This window comes from Neopsephotus bourkii, unplaced genomic scaffold, assembly GCF_033783945.1.
Source record: "Neopsephotus bourkii isolate Nb327-2 ecotype Australia unplaced genomic scaffold, CSIRO-AGI_Nbou_v1 NB_234, whole genome shotgun sequence".
NCBI classification, from domain to species: domain Eukaryota; kingdom Metazoa; phylum Chordata; class Aves; order Psittaciformes; family Psittacidae; genus Neopsephotus; species Neopsephotus bourkii.
In genome coordinates this window covers 16,032,172-16,049,890 of record NW_026900744.1, presented here as the reverse complement: position 1 = coordinate 16,049,890, position 17,719 = coordinate 16,032,172, and the positions used below count along the sequence as shown (strand labels likewise).

General features: G+C 46.1%; 1 protein-coding gene across 14 annotated transcripts in view; it reads right to left on the bottom strand.

Annotated features, from left to right (window-relative positions):
- LOC133207997 (regulator of G-protein signaling 8) overlaps window positions 1-17,719 on the bottom strand; it is a 28,855-nt gene that overhangs the window by 7,385 nt on the left and 3,751 nt on the right. The window contains exons 1-6 of one of the 14 annotated variants that reach the window (XM_061345547.1): window positions 10,461-10,625; window positions 10,313-10,371; window positions 8,639-8,768; window positions 8,233-8,395; window positions 6,213-6,314; window positions 5,213-5,277 (exon numbers count right to left, since the gene is read on the bottom strand). In XM_061345547.1, coding sequence (XP_061201531.1) covers window positions 5,213-5,277; window positions 6,213-6,314; window positions 8,233-8,258 — 193 coding nt within the window. In that variant the 5' untranslated portion in view covers window positions 8,259-8,395; window positions 8,639-8,768; window positions 10,313-10,371; window positions 10,461-10,625. The other 13 variants (XM_061345546.1, XM_061345545.1, XM_061345549.1 and 10 more) reach the window with 13 other exon arrangements.

Genomic DNA, 17,719 nt, shown 5'->3' with positions numbered 1-17,719 from the left:
AGTGTGGTATTGAGCATCACCTACTGAGGCAGCCTCTTGAAATATCCTGGAAGATGATCCAAGCACCCAAAAATATGACTCCACAGGGATGTTGTACAGAAAAAGCACAAAAATGAAAAGCAGGATTAGAGATCTTCAGATGCAGCAGCATAAGATATCCTTAACATGTGTAGCCTAAAGGTATGTCCATTTGAGAAGACAGAGATATACTAGTATATACTAATATAGATCCACAGCCCTTCAAGGCAACTATTGACCTATTATTCAGGAATTTGACTCAACACTGGTGAGCCTTGTGTGAAGCCAAAGAAGTATATCAGTACTGATGGAGTAGATAGGATGAATGCAAAGAAATGAGCTCTTCTGTTGAGTGTCTAAAGCCTGAAAGAGAAGTGAAAGACATTTGCTTTTTTACTTTTGCAGTGCAAATGTAAGCTTGAAGTGCCTACTCTCCATTCAGATAAACCAAGGGAATGCACAAGAGGACTGACAGGAAGGATTGAGCAAGTTCTTGTACATTACCCTATCCCACGATACTGCAGTGCACTGTACAGCTATAATCCTGCAGGTCACCTGTGAATTGAACAATGACAGGAATTCTTGGTTTATAGATGATGACTGCCAGGCAGATCAATGACTATGTCATTGGATAGGGACTCAACTCAGATGCTCCTGACATCCCATTCAAATGGTGTTCTTCGGGCCATGGAGAATGGGTCTTTCCAGCAAAAAGGGCTGTGGAGGAAGGGACTGAAGTGGCTAGTACAAAACACAACAGAGGTCTTAACTAACACAAGCTTCCCCAACATGACGAAGAGCTGAGATTAGTGGCTTAAATCATTCAGGCAGACAGTTTAATAACCAAATATTAGCCACTGTCAGAGTGAGAAAGGGATCGGCAGTAATTTATTTAATGCATGCATTTCACACCATCAGGGCAATCAACACTTCATGTAGGGAATAACAGTAGAGTCATTATGGCTGGTAGATGGAGTAGTTCTATGGAGCATATTTGGTCCAGGCCTGAAGAGGCAAGGCTGCAATGCTCTGTATAGCATATGTTCATACTCTCAATGATGCTTAGCATTGCTTCATTGAACGTTAGATGCCTGTCACCAGCACAATGCTAATGCTAATGCTGTTCTGGCTTAGAAAGAACTAAGAGTAGGCTGGGATATTCCTGTGCTGCGTAGGAAGAGGAGCAATGTGTAGACAACAGAAGGAGGAGGACAACAATAAAGTTTGGTCAGAAGAGTACAGAGATCACAAAAAATGGGGGAAGGGGGATTGAGATTAAAAAATGTAAATTCAGGGCAAAAGTTTTCTGTGTTGTATGCTTCATTGAAAAGTGACGAAGGGTTGAGGACGGACTGTCCTGCTGGATTCTGGACAAATGTCAAGCCATGTGTGTCCAGCCTGCAAGGGATGCAAAACGAGACATGCTATTGCTTGTATTTCCCTCCAGCAGCCTGTCAAAAGACATCTCCATCTGGCTGACCAGCCTGTACCTCCTGGGCATGGGTACAGAGAGGGGACTACTCTGCAGTTACTCACATGAACGCACACAGACTCTGCAGACCACACTGAGCTCCAAGTCCCTGGGAGCTTTCGCTAATCTGCACTGGCACAAAATGGGAAAAGATGCCAAAATCTAGCATTTAAAAAACACTGGTTTTGCTCCCTGGACACCCAAGGAAGCATGCTGCATACGATCTGTCTCTTACTCTCCCAATTTCCTGCTGTAAGTAAAATCAAACTCCTCTCTCCTGTTGCTCACCGCGCTCAGAAGCCTTGACCCCAGGGAACACTGCTACGCTGTGCTTGTGTCTCTTGCAGTGAACTCAGACAAGGCTCCTGCTGTAAAAAGGGGACTGACTGGCAGACCAGTCAGCCAGTTTCAAGTTGATTTGCTTCACCCATTAGCAAAAACAAGTAGGATATCATTGTATTGACCTATTCATCCAGAGGTATCAATGAAACGGAACTGAGCTGCATCCTACCATTCAACACTGGTTATTCTACAACAGCTAGGCTGTGATGTTTAAGTCCCAATGCCAGTGCAAAGAGAAGGTGGGGGTTTAACAGAGAGAGCCTTTCTGCCTTCCCTACTCACAATCTCTTGCTAATGTCAACACAAATTATTCCTTAAATGACCAGGGAATTAATTCAAATCAGATTACTCTATACAGAGGGACATTGCCCAGACTGAGAATCTCTGGAGACATGGAACTGCTTCAAAACCTGAGAGTTTTCAAACCTCTGCTCAAGATACTGCCAGGCAGCAGTATGTCAGGATCAAGCCTTACCTACACAGGTAATTTATTAAAACAACAATGTGGGGAGAGAGGAGGGGCAGGAGGGCTCCAGAGAGCCATCACACTTCAAAGGATATTTGACAAAAATTAGCATAATGACACTCTCCATAGAGTCTGTTAATGCATGGTACCTACTCTGGTACCTTCCATTGGGAAATCTTTTGGAGACTCATGAAAATAGGAAGTGGAAGAGTACAGTTTGCCTTTCCCATAAAGAGTACAGCAGCCCCATGAACCTCCTCCATATACAAGGGCAGCCTGCTCATCCTGGCACTTCAGAGAGTCTTTTAAGGGAGCTCTGACCCACTTTCTTGTTCCTTGGAATTCTTTTCTGCACTGTGCAACCCCTTGCAATATTACCCGTAACAATTGCTTCATTTTCAGCTGCTACATCCATCTCCTGTGTGCTACTTGCGCACTCTGGATTTTTTCCCCCAAAGAACAGGTTGGCTGGAGGGGACCCTAAACCGCTTTAACATCTGACCACAGCAGAAAGCACCACTCAAACCCCTGAAAGCAGCATCACAATCTCCCTTCCAAAATAGATGAATTGTCCATCTAGTAAAGAAAGATTTTATCACAAGTATGTCAATCAGAAGAGGTCTACCTGCTGATGCTGTGAGCCCCAGGCAAAATTCTCCCTGAGCCCAGCTGCTGCTTAGCCCATGCCCCCAAGCATGAATTCAGCTTTTCCCTGGCTAATATTGTTCACCTGGGCAGTCACAGGGAAATTGCACTGCGACAGTTCTGTCCTCCTCTCACCACTTAAAGTACAGTATTAGCCAGAAGCTTCACTAGAGGCAGATGCAGCCAGGCCAGGCACTGCTTTTCTTACTCTCACATTTTGGTCAGATAAAGCAAAAGACACCCTTACTTGTCTAACATCAGCACATCTCTAACAGCAAAAATGCTATTCTCTTGTTCTGCTTTCATAGCAGATCTCTGTCAATGCTCTTTGGTTTTGATACAAGTATACCTAAGTAAAACCACAATGACTTTACAATATAACTCAATGTATGGATACACGCTTTGCTTTCCTTTAAACCAGTGTAACTAAAACAACACTACTGTTTCAACAGAGCTTTCTGCATTTGCATCATTATAACCCTTGACTGCCAGGCTTGCAATTCCAGAAACTTCAGGTGCAGAACAGTTGTAATATATTCCTTTAGAAAGTAGTTTATTAAACAACATCTTTTTTCACCAATCACCAGGCAATGTCACTGTCACTGCTGATGGAAAAAAAGGAAGGAAGGGAGGGAGGGAGGGAGGAAGGGAAAAAGACTAATTTAAATTTTAAAGATCACCTTCTATTGTTATTGGGAACTGAATATTTTTCATTAGGTACCAGAGTTATCACAGATACTTTCCACTCTAGAGACAAGAAAAATTCTGATCATTCATCACTCTATAAGGCTAATCTATTAATAAACCCAGAAACTCTTGTGGAGGCTGCTGGACAAAATAATTGAAATAAGGTTTGATTTAGCATTTGCAGCAGTCAGCTGAAGAGGGAACAATCTGTATAGTGTCAGTACACAGATGTGCAAATTCACTGGCTTTTGTAACAAAAGAACTTTTGCTGCAGTCTCTATCTAAGAAGGAAAATTTCAGCTTTTACAATGGTGAAGGTGGAACAGGGGCTGGAGTACAGAACTGCAATGCTGATGTGAACATCCTGTCCTCCCCCCTCCTCATTCCCCAGGCACCCAATAGTCAAACTGGTACAATTTTCCCTTCTTGTTTTGAATTTCCATAGAATAAACATTCCCTCTTAGCCATACCCAGCAACACCATGTATTTTTTTTTCCCTATTGGATACAAGAGCAATAATCTCAACAAGATACTGCTGCTAAAATTATATATTGCTTTTTCTGCCTTGGTCAGCCAGCCTGTTTAAAGTTGTCACTTAACTGCCTGCCAAAAACGGTTGTCATATCAGTGGAAATCCAGCAAAATTACACTTTATATAAAAAAAAATAATATTACTCTACACTTATATTTTAAAAATTAAGTGCAGAAAAATCCGAATCTCTTTGAAAGCCAGACAGCTCCTTGTTGCAATAAAATAGTTCACCACCCACATTGACTTTTCTCCAACCCTGACTCTCTCGTTTTATTCTCCAATAGAAACACATCAGTGAACTTATACTGTGAGCTTTTCTGTCTTGTTTATAATTTCCCAGTGTGAAAATGTTGAAGTTGAGTAATGTTTTCTGAACAGAACTGATATGATCGATTGAATGGATTGGGGTGCACTGATTATTCATTTGCATAACTTTCTGGATGTGAAATTTTCAAGTTTGCACTGGCAACTGTAAATTGGATTCTGCTAAGGGCTACCACGCATGATTTCTCTTTTACAGAGCAAGTTGTTCAAGGTTACTGAACCACGTACACTGTTGTGTTGTAGAAAAGGCTGCACTTCAGCACAGCATAGCCACACAGCAGCTCAGAAGAGCAGCTGGAGGGAGAGAGAAACAAGATGGTGTCACAGATCTCAGGGGGCTTTAGAGAGCTGAGAACCTGCCATTTGCTTGTGTGGAAAGACTGGATCCAGGGGTACATTCCAAAGGATGGTACACATGGCTACAGCCTTGGGATCCTCCCTCTAGCACATCCCCATGAGCTGGAGAAGGCTAGACCTTGGGCTAATGACTTTATCAATTGTGATCACTCAGTGAAGAGCAAAGCCAGGAAGGAAACCCACATAAATCCATTCCTTTTAACCAGAGGACAAGTCCTGCCTATAAATGATTGCGAGCATTGCCTAGTGGGTAGTAAGGAGCTATCTGAAGGACCATTTCTGCTGTGTGCAATGCATATTTTGTTTGCTCTAGCTACAACCAGTATCAAGGGTACGAGGGTAAAAAAGGTAGAATTTGATCTCTACTCACATTTATGGGACAAAAGGACATCAAAAGAGTCTGCCCATCTTGATGCTTCTTCTGTTGACAGCCTTCTGTAAAGAAAGGAAGGGGTAAGTTACAGACAACCCATGGCCACTGGTTACCTCTACGGCTGTTTGACAAGGACATCAAGGAAGGCTGGAATTCTCACTTAACATTGGAGGTCTACAATGTCAAAGTCTCCAGGTGAGCAAGTCACCCTTGGCTCCCTTTAGAATCAGTGAGGAAACAGAGGGACGTGCAGGGACTTGGCTCTCTTCAGCTCACATCCACAGGTAAGTGGGTAAAACAGACCAGATGAACCACACCCAAAAAGGGACTAATTTTTCCTCACTGACTCTAAGCAGAGGCCCAGAGAACAAGTTCAGATGTAGATATTTACATTGTAAAAGCCAAAAGTCAAGCAAAATTAAACCCATCCCTGCAGGATTGTTTATCTCTCTTTCTTGACTTCCAGGGGAAAATTAAAGTCTTAGCTCAGGTGTAAGCAGTGACTTGTGATCACATGAATCCCACCCCACTCATCTCAAATCAGGACTCTGGATTGTCTGAAGCATCTACCTTAAGTGTTGTGCAAACTAACAGAGAACTTTCTGGGTAGTGCTTAATAGCAAGGCTTAGCTAAAGCAGACAGCGACCTGAAATTGCTGGTCACCTCTTACACCAAGTCAACTGTTCAGACTTTGATTTGTGATGACAGAAGGGTAAATTACATCCTCAAATATGTGCAGGCATGTTCCACGTAGAGCAGTGGGGACAGTGCGCATGTCCTGTCACACAGGAGAACTCATACCAACGATCAGGGTATTTTCTGAAAAAGCTGTTCCTACTGTATCAGCAGTTTTGTTTTCCTTCTTCCTTGTGGCTAAAAGAACCAGTCAAAGCTCATACGAAGTACAATAAAAGGAAGATAACACTGGAAGAGGTGGTGGGCAGGGAGGGGAAGGACAGAAATGGGGTTGGGGTGAGATGCTGCAGCTATACTCACTTCAAAGCCCGGTTGGGCTTGTCCGGAAGAATAGCTGTGAAATCATTATATGAGTCTGATTTGTGAGACAGGCAGCCCAGGCGAGTCCTCATCCCTCTGTTCCTATGGTCGATATGGGGGAGCAGGGGAGTAAGCAGGGGAAACCAAAAAAAGACACTGATTATAAGTCTAGCCAGAGCGGAAAAAAAAACAAAACCCAAACCAAACCAAAATAAAATAGAATAAAAGAAACACAGTGTCTCTGTGCCTCATCAGACCTGTGTCCTTGGTTCCCTCATCTGTGGGAGGGACCCTGAAACATCTTCAGTGAGATGCCAAACAGTCTCTTAAGGACAGACAGCACCAGAGCAGCTGAAGGCTCACCCACACCAGTCATTCCGCTGCTCTGACTGGCAAAAAGGCTTTCAAAGACTGCACTTTGGGATGGTTTCTTGGAAATCCTGCTCTGGTGAGGTGTGGAAGGAGAGCAAAGGGCAGCAATACCAGAAATAAGTTCCCATGATCCAGCAGCACCAGAAAAAGCCCAAATACCAGGGTTTGAGGGCAGGAGGGGGAGGGAAGAAAAATAGAGGGAGTAAGGCACCTGTAAGGTGAGCCTGTGCAGGAGAGCCATGAAACTGTGGCTAGGATCAATCCCAAGTAGCTTCTTTAGACTCAGGGTTACATAAGCAGGCTAAAACTGCCTCTTTCCTGACAGGTTTACCCAGGCAGAAAATGGCTTTATTGCTCTTTTCCCTCTGAATTACAAACCAGACTCAGAGCCTCTGTGCCTCCATCAGCCCTCATGTCCTTGCCAGCCCCTTCGCAGGATAGAAAATGTTTCCACAGCATCCTTCATTACATAATCCTGGGACATGGAAGAACACAAAAGGAGAGGAGGGGAAAACACACACATGCATTATACAGGGCTGGCATCATCTCCTCTCAGAAACATAGAGATGCCTGTTATGAATGGTCTGAGAAGGGCAGAGCGTATGTTTGCCTCTCCAGCCCAAGGTCATCTCTTATGCTAGATTCCCAAGACATCAAAAAAGGCCATCCTATCCTCTGGTCCACAGGAGGAAGATTTAGTGACCTACTCTCCACTTCTCAGCTGCTGGACACACTTAGCTGAAGAAAGCCCTTCCCTGAGCCCTGCTGCCTAAGAGATGCTAAATACTTTCTGTGACTGTAGAGGGAAGTACATTATTTTTCTCTTCCATATGTAATTCTTGCAGAACACTTCAGCACCAGCAGCTGAGCCAATCTGTAGCATGCCTGTTTCCCCCTTCTCCTCCCGCCCTTCAGAGAGTTTCTATTATTGCACATTTTAATGTAATCTTAAAGCAAATTAAATGTTAATTAAATGCAATGAGTGTCTCCCTGGCGCAGCACAGGCAGCTCGCAGCAGTTAACAAGCACAAAAACCTGGAGATCTTCAGTTGCAGGAATTGTTGCACAGCCTCAGACTACTTGCCCATGGTTAGTGGTTTTGGGATGCTACACTACATAAACCTCAAACATCAGTGCAACAATACTGTGTGTAAAGTGCTGTGTTCCTGGCTGAGCACGCTGGACCTGCTGTGCTCAAAGACATGGAGCCCACTATAGGATCTTTCTGGTACCTTTCCTGATACCTCCCACCTCCAACCTTTGTCTTGTCTGCACTATTTTTTCTAGCAAGCTCACGAATTTCGCAGTGAAAGGTGTGACACGCATTACCGCAGTGCTGCTCAGATGTCTCTCTGATGCCTGAGATCAAGGCACTGCAGCAGGGAATCAGAGAGTTTGAGGGACAGGGACAACTGCACCACCCACATGCAAGGAACTTGTCTCTTGCGGAACACTGATCTCTAGGTGAGGACTTCCAAGACAGGACACAGAAGAAAGAGGAAAAGAATCTGGGTCCGTGGGAGGTGCAGAGGGCAGGGAAGGGCAGGAGGGAAGAGGGGGCACCACAGCAAGCTGAAGGGCTTGCTGGACAAGGTAGGCAATGACAGGATGGGCAGGGATGAGAGATGCATCATGTCTTTTCAGTTACCTCCGTGGGATCAGTAAGGCAGCCATTCAGGCATCCAGCTATAGTTAATCCTTTAACTGGCTGGCTTGGACAGCAGTCGGGGCTGTTTGCAGGAGGCAGGAGTGCAGGAAGGAAGGATTTAATGTTTCATGTCCTAGCACTCAAAAATGTACCAAAGGATCCTCTGGAAAACAAAAGGAGGGCCAGTTATTCTCAACCCATTTGATCCTTGCCTCCTAGCGCGGAAGGTCAGTTTTTCAGTGGAAGACGTTCAGAGTTAAAGGATGATCACAGTGGAGAGACAGCATTTCCTTCTAAGACCAAGACCGCAGGTTAAGTCCAGCTTCAGGTCTAAAGTGATTTGAGTTTGGTGTCACAGCTCACCATGGAGCAGCAGGAGTTGGCATTATTGCACTCATCATTCAACACCTCTGAAGGTCTCTCCTCAACAGGCAGAGCTCCGGGTTGACCTCGCTAAGAAGACCAAACTACCTCTTGTCCCTGTCCTTCCAGGTCATGGCTGATGTTACTGACCAGGCATCATGGAAAAGCTGGCACTGCAAATAGAATAAAGGAGGACTTTCATGTGTCTGCAGATGCTGGTCCTTTCACCATCACAGGCTTAAGCACTCACACAAAAATAACTCAAAGAAAGCATCTCTTCTTTAGGGTGGTGGGAGCCTGTGGGGAGCCACCAAGATGTACAGTCTGCAAAGGGGAAGGAAGGGAAGGAAGGAAAGGAAGGAAAGGAAGGAAGGAAGGAAGGAAGGAAGGAGGTACAGGGGAAGTAAGGGATGGTAAAGTCCCTGTGAGCCTTGGCACATGGGCAGCTGACTGAACAAATCTCGCATCAGAGTGTGAAGGTGAGGTCCACCAGCCAGGAGACCGATGGAATAGAGCAGGACTGTATGGTGAGCTAAGGGCAAAGGTTTCTTATTTGCCAGGACAGGGCCAAGCTCCAGGTAACCTCCGTGTCCTCTTGTCACAAGAAATAAATGGCGGAGGAGACAAAAGAAGTGGTAAGAATAGAGGCTGTGTGCAAAGGAACCAGGACCCTGCACTGCTGGGGCCTGGGGAAATCCCAGAGCTTGGGCTGTCCAATGCAACATCCCTTTTAAAATCTGATTACATTAAAAATGCACAAAGCCTCTTCCCAACTAAATTAATGGAACTGGGATTGTGCTACATGCCAGTGAGTGTATTTCCTTAATCCTTCCCCCGACCGGCTGCTTCGATGCGCTTTAACTGAAATCAATCCTTGTAATTCCTTAAGCCCCTTCAAATTTTCTCATTAGCAGCCTCACCCGCATGGGGGGCCATAGCACATGATTTTCTAGAGTCCAGCAGCCCCTACTCCTCTTTCCTGTTGCTACTGCAGAGTGACAGCTGGAAGCAGAGCTAGGTGCCCTCTCCCTTGCAGCCTCCTCTAGCAGCCTGCTTTTTGGGATACTGTTATGAAATAGCCTTCTGCTTGCCCCTGCTCCCACCCACTTGCCAGTCCCCGCAACAACAACTTGCACAGCTAGGCAGCATCGAACTTCCCTGCGATCCCAAAGTCTGTATGACTTCACAGATGCCAAGACCTACATTTCCTGTGAAGGCAATCCCACTGCTAAGCTGACATACCCACAGATATTTCCTCTGATTGCAAATAAAGACAGTCAATTTTGACTTTAGAAATACAATCTGTGCTGCCTGGTAAAGGCATCCTGGTAGGTGTCCGTGGTGAGGTTTTTCGCGTCTCCCTCCATCCTTCATCCTACCTCCCCCTCTTACAAAAGGACCCCAGTCAAGGAGAATTGCCAGTCTCATCATGAATGTGTTTTGGGCTTTCTCCTTGGGAGACAGAAAGGGTACGATTGTGACATGCAGGTTATCAAACCACCCCAGGAGATCACCTGAGCAAAGATAAAGAAACCATCCCAATAGAAAAAACAATAGCAGCACAAAGGTTAAAAACCCCACAACAAACGCAACAACAACAACAACAAAACCTAAACAAACCAAACCATGAGCTCTCAGGGGCTTCAAGATATTAAGACCATTCATTCAAATGCAGCAAAAGCCAGAAAAAACTGCAGACAGAAAAAAAGATACTCACTGCCTTTGACCTGTCCTCTCTGCCAGTGGGTCTGTGCCGACAGCGTGGTCAGAGAGGCTCTGGGGAGAGAGCAGAATGGTCTTCTTCAGAGACAACCCCCTGCACAGGGTGAAAGTCTCACTTGGACACCCCTCCCCTCCCTCCCCACCTCTCTCCGGCCAGCAGCAGCGCAGCTCAGAGCAGCTCTCTCACATCCAGCAAACCCCTACAGCAGCCTCAAGCCAGCAGACTGATGCTCTGCTGTGCAGCTGGCTCCCACTGCTCGTCAGCGGCACTGCCGGGGAGCCCACCAGAGCAGCACATTTCGCGGCATCCCCTCCGCACCCACCTGGCAGCAAAAGCCCAGCTTCTCCCCCGTTGGAGATGGGGGACTGCTCTGCACGTGCGGTGGATGCCAAAGTCTGGCAGGGAGCATCTGGGGGTGGGGAGGGGGAGATGCCTGCAAAAGCACTCGCTGTTGTCACCCTCGGTATGTTAGAGAAAAGCATCCGCCTGCACCATTTTAATCGGCTCCTCTGAGGTTTAGGGAAGGTTGCTGCCCTCAGATCACAGATCATCAGGAGTTGTCACAGACATTAGGGGTGGGAGAGTTTAATTAAAGTGACCAGATGTCAGCAGGGCCAAATAAAATTTTGGCAACAGGAAAGGGAAGACCTTTCTGCAGGGCATGGGATGACAGAAGAAAAAAAAAAATCCCCTTGGCAAGTCACTAATGTGACTGACCCCTTGCATCCATCTCCCCCTTTCTTTTACCTGATGCATGCAGTCCTGCTCACTCCCTGCAACCTCTCTCAGTGTGCTCACCCCATGGTTATAGGTTCCAATTCCCTTTTCACTCCTACACCCACACCTTCATCCTCCACAGGATGCATATAGGATGTCCAGAGCCTCACCCCAGAGATCTAACAACAACCTAACCCAGGGCTCCAACACAGTGCAGCTGCAGCACAACCCCAACTCTCAGCTTAGCACAACATCTGGGTGTCACACAGGCTGCACAGCCACTGCTGTGTGTCACTGACTCACTGAGAGCTCAAGCCATGGGATCTCCGTTGCTTTATTGCTTTTTTGAACATAATGAAGTTGATCAACTACAAACAAACAAACAAGGCCCTCTGCAGTTAAACAAGTCATTGTCCTTTTCCTGGAAACGTGCAGCCTTTCCTCTGCTAAAAAAACTGCTGTGCCTAACATCCTGGTGCTACTAGCAGGAAGCATGTCTTGAGATAGCACATTATCACCAGGCAACATCCCTAGGCAGAAACAGAATCTTGCTAAACTTACTACAAAAACAAAGGGATTAGTAGCACTGCAGTAATGATCCCAGCTCTCCATCAACTTGGATCCCCTCTTTCACAGCTCAATGTAAAATGGAAATATTTGCCTTGTTCTCATCCTCCCATCACAAAGCCCAGGTCATCCTGACTCAGGTTAATCATGTCTCCAGTTATCAGAAGACAAGCATTGAGAAAACACCATGGCAGATACAACTCCTCTCAGCCAAGGTCAAAGGTTGAGGTTCATTTTATGCCTCTGCTATGACAGGCTGTTTTGCTCAAGTTAAATAATGCTCAGCTTCAGCACTTGCCCCAAACACAAGGCAAATTTAATACAACATCACCAAGGGTTTAACTTCAATCGTGTCGTTTTTGCTCTAATGCGTTTCCACATTTCCAGCTTCTCTCTGAGCAACCGCAGGATATCACAAGTGGAGTTTTCATAATACTTCCAGGGCAACTCTCAGACCTCATTTACACACACAGACACTGTGGGGTGAAGGAGGTCAACAAAATATTAATCAACAAAGCTCTAGATAATTCTGGTCCCTTATTCAGATACCTGACTTTGCTGCAGTCTCAAACAGATCAAAAACTCTGATCCACTAACTCTGGATGGGATAAATCAGAGGACCACGTGAGTGCTCCCACTTCTCCTGCTTTTACCCCAGTTTTCTATATTGCCATCTCACAGCCATCACCAACATAGACAGAGACCATATTTCTATATTCCTATTTCTCCAATATAGAAGTAAAACTTTTTGCGACCTCAGTGAGATCCTAACAACCCACAAACAGCTCTGAACATCAACAGTTTTTCCTTCTAGTTTCTGCAGCCAGGTGTGAGTTAATGCAGAGCAAAAAGAAGTGAACTATGCTGACACGGGCACTATGGGAAATGTAATTAAATTGCAGGTAAAGAGAATTACATTTTTTACAGGGTAATATTTTAGAAAGCTTCTGTGCAGCAGAAGAGTTTTATGGCAAATCCCTTCTAAAACAGCTCTCCTGCTTTTCACTACTCTGTAGCTTCTATTTAAAAGCTTTTAATGAAAAAACTCATTTTGATATTAGGCTTGAATTCCATCCAAAATTTTAAATCTCTCCAACAAATACATTGAAGCAATTTCCTCATGACCTGCTAACAGCAAAACACAAGTGGTGAACACGTGCAGCCTTGGGAGTGTTGGTCTGTCACCGGGCAGGGTGGAAAGGAATTTGCCAGCCTGTTCCCTGGATGTTAATCTTCTCTTCACCATCTCAGGGTTGTTTTCACCCTCCCTATTACTTTAAACACCTTCCTGCCTATTCCATGTGTTTTGTTCATTGATCATCATTCAAGTCTTTTCTACACAGAAACTTCTGGACCAAACACCTCCTACGGTTTCACTTGGTTGCAGTTTCTGCCACCCAACTGCTAGATAGAATTGCTTGGCCTGAAGATATCTCTTCCTTCCAGTATGTCTGTCCTTACACATCCAGCAGGATCACGAAGGCAGCTTTGGCTGGTAGTTGTGTGGCTTTTGCCTCTCCAGATACAAAGATGCTCCTCCCAGGGCTGGCAGCTAATCACCCTTCTCAAGTGGGAGCTGGAAGATCAGAGGATGCCTACACTGACTAGCTCATTTGCTTGGCTCACATCTCCAGTGGCTTTGCCTTAAACAAACTCCTTCACCTTGACATTTAAGCAGACTTCTCTGTGTCTTCTCACTCTTGCTCTGTTTCCACTGGGGTCTGCTGCTGCTCTAGGATTCCATTATTCTATGCTTAACGAGCTGTCACGCCAAGCCTGCCACTGTCACTTCCACTTCTCATTTCTGACTTTGTGCCCTTGTCATATTTACAGTGATCCATGCCACAGGGGCTTTGAACTTCTTTGGGGTTGCATTCTCTCTTCCTTTGTGACTTCTCCTGGGTCTGTGCCAGCATCTCTCTTTTCTAGTCCTGTGCTGCAAGGAGCTTGTTCAAGGGTGTGCTTCACAGCTTCCTAGCCCAAGAGAGTTTCCCTGGTGCCAAGAAAGTGCTTATTCAGACTGCTGTGATGTTTGGCAGATACATCCTCACAGGTGGAATCATTCCTTGGAATGTTTTCATGAGATCCTGTTGCCTCTATGATCTCTCTGAAGATGCTCAGTCATGTAGGTCCTGTGACTGCAAAATGCCAGTTACATGAGGCTGACTGCCTCCCACAGTAGTCACTGCTTTGGGAATTCAGGTGACCTGCATGCTGCAAAGCCTGCCTTTATCTCATCTACAAGCCTGCAGCACTTGGTCCACTTCTGGCTTGATTTGAGGGGGCTTGATGGAGGACTGGAAAGAACAACCACCCTTGACCTGGAGTGACAATCCTAGCAAATCTCTAATGACACTAAGCATCATTCAATGTCCTCTGACATACGGCAATTCAAAATTTATCCAGAATCCAGACTGCTACCTATATGGGCCTGACCTGAAGGTAATTCAGATTAATAGTTAGTTTACCTCCAGAGCTTGCTGTTCTCTAACACTATTTGCAAATAAAGCTGGAAGAAAATCTTCAGTAACAGACATTTGACATGCAATGTTCTGCTCACTATTGCAGGCTGCCTGCCTGCTTATTTGAGGATCCACTAGAAAACACACTTGGTCCAGCATAAGGTGACTGGGGAGGAAGAAATTACAACTGACATAGATACCTTCCTAAACTGCAAAACAAATTACAGACTTGTCTTACTCGTGAAGAAAGCCACAAGAACAGATTCCCCCTCCTAAAAAGGAGCTCCATGAAATATCCAGAGCTCAGAGTGTCTTTAAGGGATTATTTTTTCTATTCACCTTAAACCTCAAATCATTCTCCACATCAGGCCAGGCAAGCATGAGAGCCTCAAGGGTGAAACAAGGAGAGCTTGAGTTTCAGGGGTAGGTGAGGAAACCAAGCAGCGGATATAACAGATGGGGGATTGATAGAAGAAGCCACTTCACATGTGCTAACAAGTGCAGGAAAGGGGAGACACCCACTGAGTTGAACACCCCTTGAAAATAAAAGACTATGTTTAAAAATAAAAGCGAATTACATAAAGTGCGATCCACAGTTCTGTCTCTGGCTTAGCTTGAGAGCATGGCTATTTAAATTCTCTCCTGCGTCAATGATAAAAGTGACTCCTGGACATGTTTGTGGCTCTCAGGCACTGTGATTGCTGCAGCAGAACAGATGCCTCTGCTGCGAGATGGTTCCTGGCCCCAGCCTGTGTGCTCTCCGCTCTGTCCCCAGTTCCCCCAGGCAGGTAGCAAGCAAAACCAACAGCTAAGCAGTGTGGGAGGCTCCGGGCTGAGAAAGACAACATGCAAGACAGGAATCAAGGGAAGAATTTTCCCTTTAAAGCCCTTTATTACAATTTCATAATTGTTCTCTGAGGAAACATGCTCCCATGCCCAGGAGCAGTTACACGTAAAGAAGCTAGTCAGTGCCTCTGCATGCGCACTGGAGAGGATGCTGTTAGTGTGGAGCAGGGAGGCAGAAAGGATTGGGCTTGACACAGAACTGCTCTGTGCAGCCTTGGAGTCCTCTCAGTTTTCAGCATCACTGCTGCTGTCAGTATGGCAGCATCTGTAATGCCTTTGGTGTGTACGGTTGGGAAGCCAAGACAGATCCACCCAAACAGACAGAGCTCCACAAAGATCCCCTACTGCAGATGCTCTGTCCCTTGTATGTTTTGATTGAGATCTGATGCTTGACACAGGCCAGGGAGTGAGGCTTGCTGACAGATGGGGTTAATTTTCTGCTAAGAGATGATTCAAGGTGCTTGCAAGTAGCCTACATTTTGCAATCTGAACACTGCAAACTAGTCATTTATTGAATGTTAGAAATCAGCCCCAAGATCTCAGGGTTGCAGTCATAAATCCATTTATGATGGACAAGGTCTATGCTTCTTCACTCTTATCACTGTTATTTCAAAAACTCAGGCTCAACAAGGCATCCAGGTGCCACAGCAAGGATTTACTGCAGCTATTAACTAGTATACAGATACACAGTGTGGCTCCAGGTCATTTCCACTGAGCACGTGCTTAACTTTAAACATGTGAGGAGTTGAATGGATATTTATACGATAAAACACAGAGTTAACTGCATGGTTGAGTTGGCATTTCCCTTTCATCTCTGGAGGCTGCTGCTCTAGCCTTAATTAAAACATAAATGAATTGAGTTAGATGGGCTCATCCTCTTTCTCTGGCAAATGGAGATTCTTTCATAAGAATGCCTGCTGCATCCAGCACCAATCTCTCCTCAGGAGACTGTCCTGCAATCATTACCTGTGTCTTGCCAGTCTAGATAGAGATGCGCACACCGATCTCTGCCGGCACCTGCACCAGTCAAGCCCTAGGGACTGGGCAATGTTTCTAGAGCCACATGGAAGGACTGCAGGGCGAGGCCAGGCTTGTCCTGCTAGCACAGACTGTGCTGCTTCAGAGGAGCCTGGGACTGCAGGAACAAGTGAGCCTCAGAGAAGGGCAGCACAACAGGACAGTGAAAGGACAGCCCTTCATGCAATGTGTACACTCCCCAGATGGGGGAATGCAACTCTGCTCCTCTGGGACTGGGTGCAGCAATAATCAGAGAGAGAGAAGATGCTAGCACAGTGGGTGCCTTGTATTTCTTAGCTGTGCCAAATTGCCGGTCTGTTTCCCCCACCCATAAAATGATGGCAAAGAGATGACCCTTGCTGCTGCAGCAGTCTCCATAAATTACAGCATCCCTGCAGTCAGGGTTGAAGAATAAGTAGCCCCACAAGTTAATTATTCCCCATTCTTCCCCCAAAGAGTGCACATGCTCCTGCCATCTGCAAATTTTTGCTACACTCTTTGCTCAGTGCAGTTCCCTTGCCATCAGCATGTTGTCTTTTTGCTCCAAGTAGTCTTATTTTTAACTAGCTCAGTCGCAGCATTAACCCCAGTGTTAGTCACAGTGTCACAGATGATATTCAAATATCCAAAGGAAATACAATCCACCATTTAAAAATAACAACAATGGGGGGGGAGGGGGGAAGGGGGAATGGATGAAAAGATGGTGAAGATCGAAGAGCTGCAGGCACCAGCATAGGCTGATGTTTTTTCTCAGCATCAAAGGCCCACTGCTAATCCCATTGAAACGGAGATTACCCTAGAATAAGTCTTGTGCTCCTGTATCAGCCCAGACAGGTCTGGGCTGGGCTTTATGAAATACGCTGCTCTCTTTCCCCGCCTGCTAATTAAAAGCAGTGCCTGTGTCCCTTTGACCATTCATAAGACACCACAGGAGATTAATGTACTGGGAGAAGCACTGACATGACATCAATAGGGGTGACATCTGAGCAGCACCCTTCCTCTCCTGTTTTGCCTGTGGAGCCATCTTTCTCACTGAAAACCGGGGCAAGTAAGAACCCCTCCCCCAGGGACTCATAAGCAAGCAAAGGACCACAGGGCCTTTCATCACCCACAAGGGCCCTCCTAGCTCTTACCTGTCTTGCAGCTGGCAGTAGAGTGGTGGCTACGTGGCTTTTGGTGCTTGATGGACACAGCTGGTTGGAACCCTGAGGAACAGTGTCTGCAGACTCCCGATGCATTGGGGAGGGTGAAGGACCCAGCCCTGCCACAGTTATCTCTGGAGGAGCAGCAGCACTGTGCCACTTTTCCTGGCTCTCCAGCCCTGTATCTCATGAAAAGAATAAGAGCTGGTGGAAGGAGGGGGGTTACGAAAGAGAGGGAAGGGGGAGAAGGGAGAATGAGAGCGCGCACTCTCGCAAACGCACACACACAGAGCAGACAGAGGCTTGTATAGGATGGCACTGCCTGACTTGCTCTCATTATTGCTGCAGGCTGGCTGCTGCCCGTGGAGAACTTGCCAGCATCTGCTGCTGGCCAGGGGCATGGTGGAGAAAAGAGACAGGGAGAGATTAAGACCTCACAGACCATTGGAGCAAGGAAAACTACCACCTAGGCACCAGGGGTTTTGTTGTCTGCCTTTGCTTTTACCTGGGAGGGGAAATGCCATACCAGAGGGCTGGAGGGGATTGCAGTGATGGAGTTCAGGTTTTCCTTGATGACTCCTTTCTCCTTTGAACATAAAAAGAAGCCCCAGCCCCAGCTCTCTGCAGTTGCACCAAGGGATGTTGTAAGG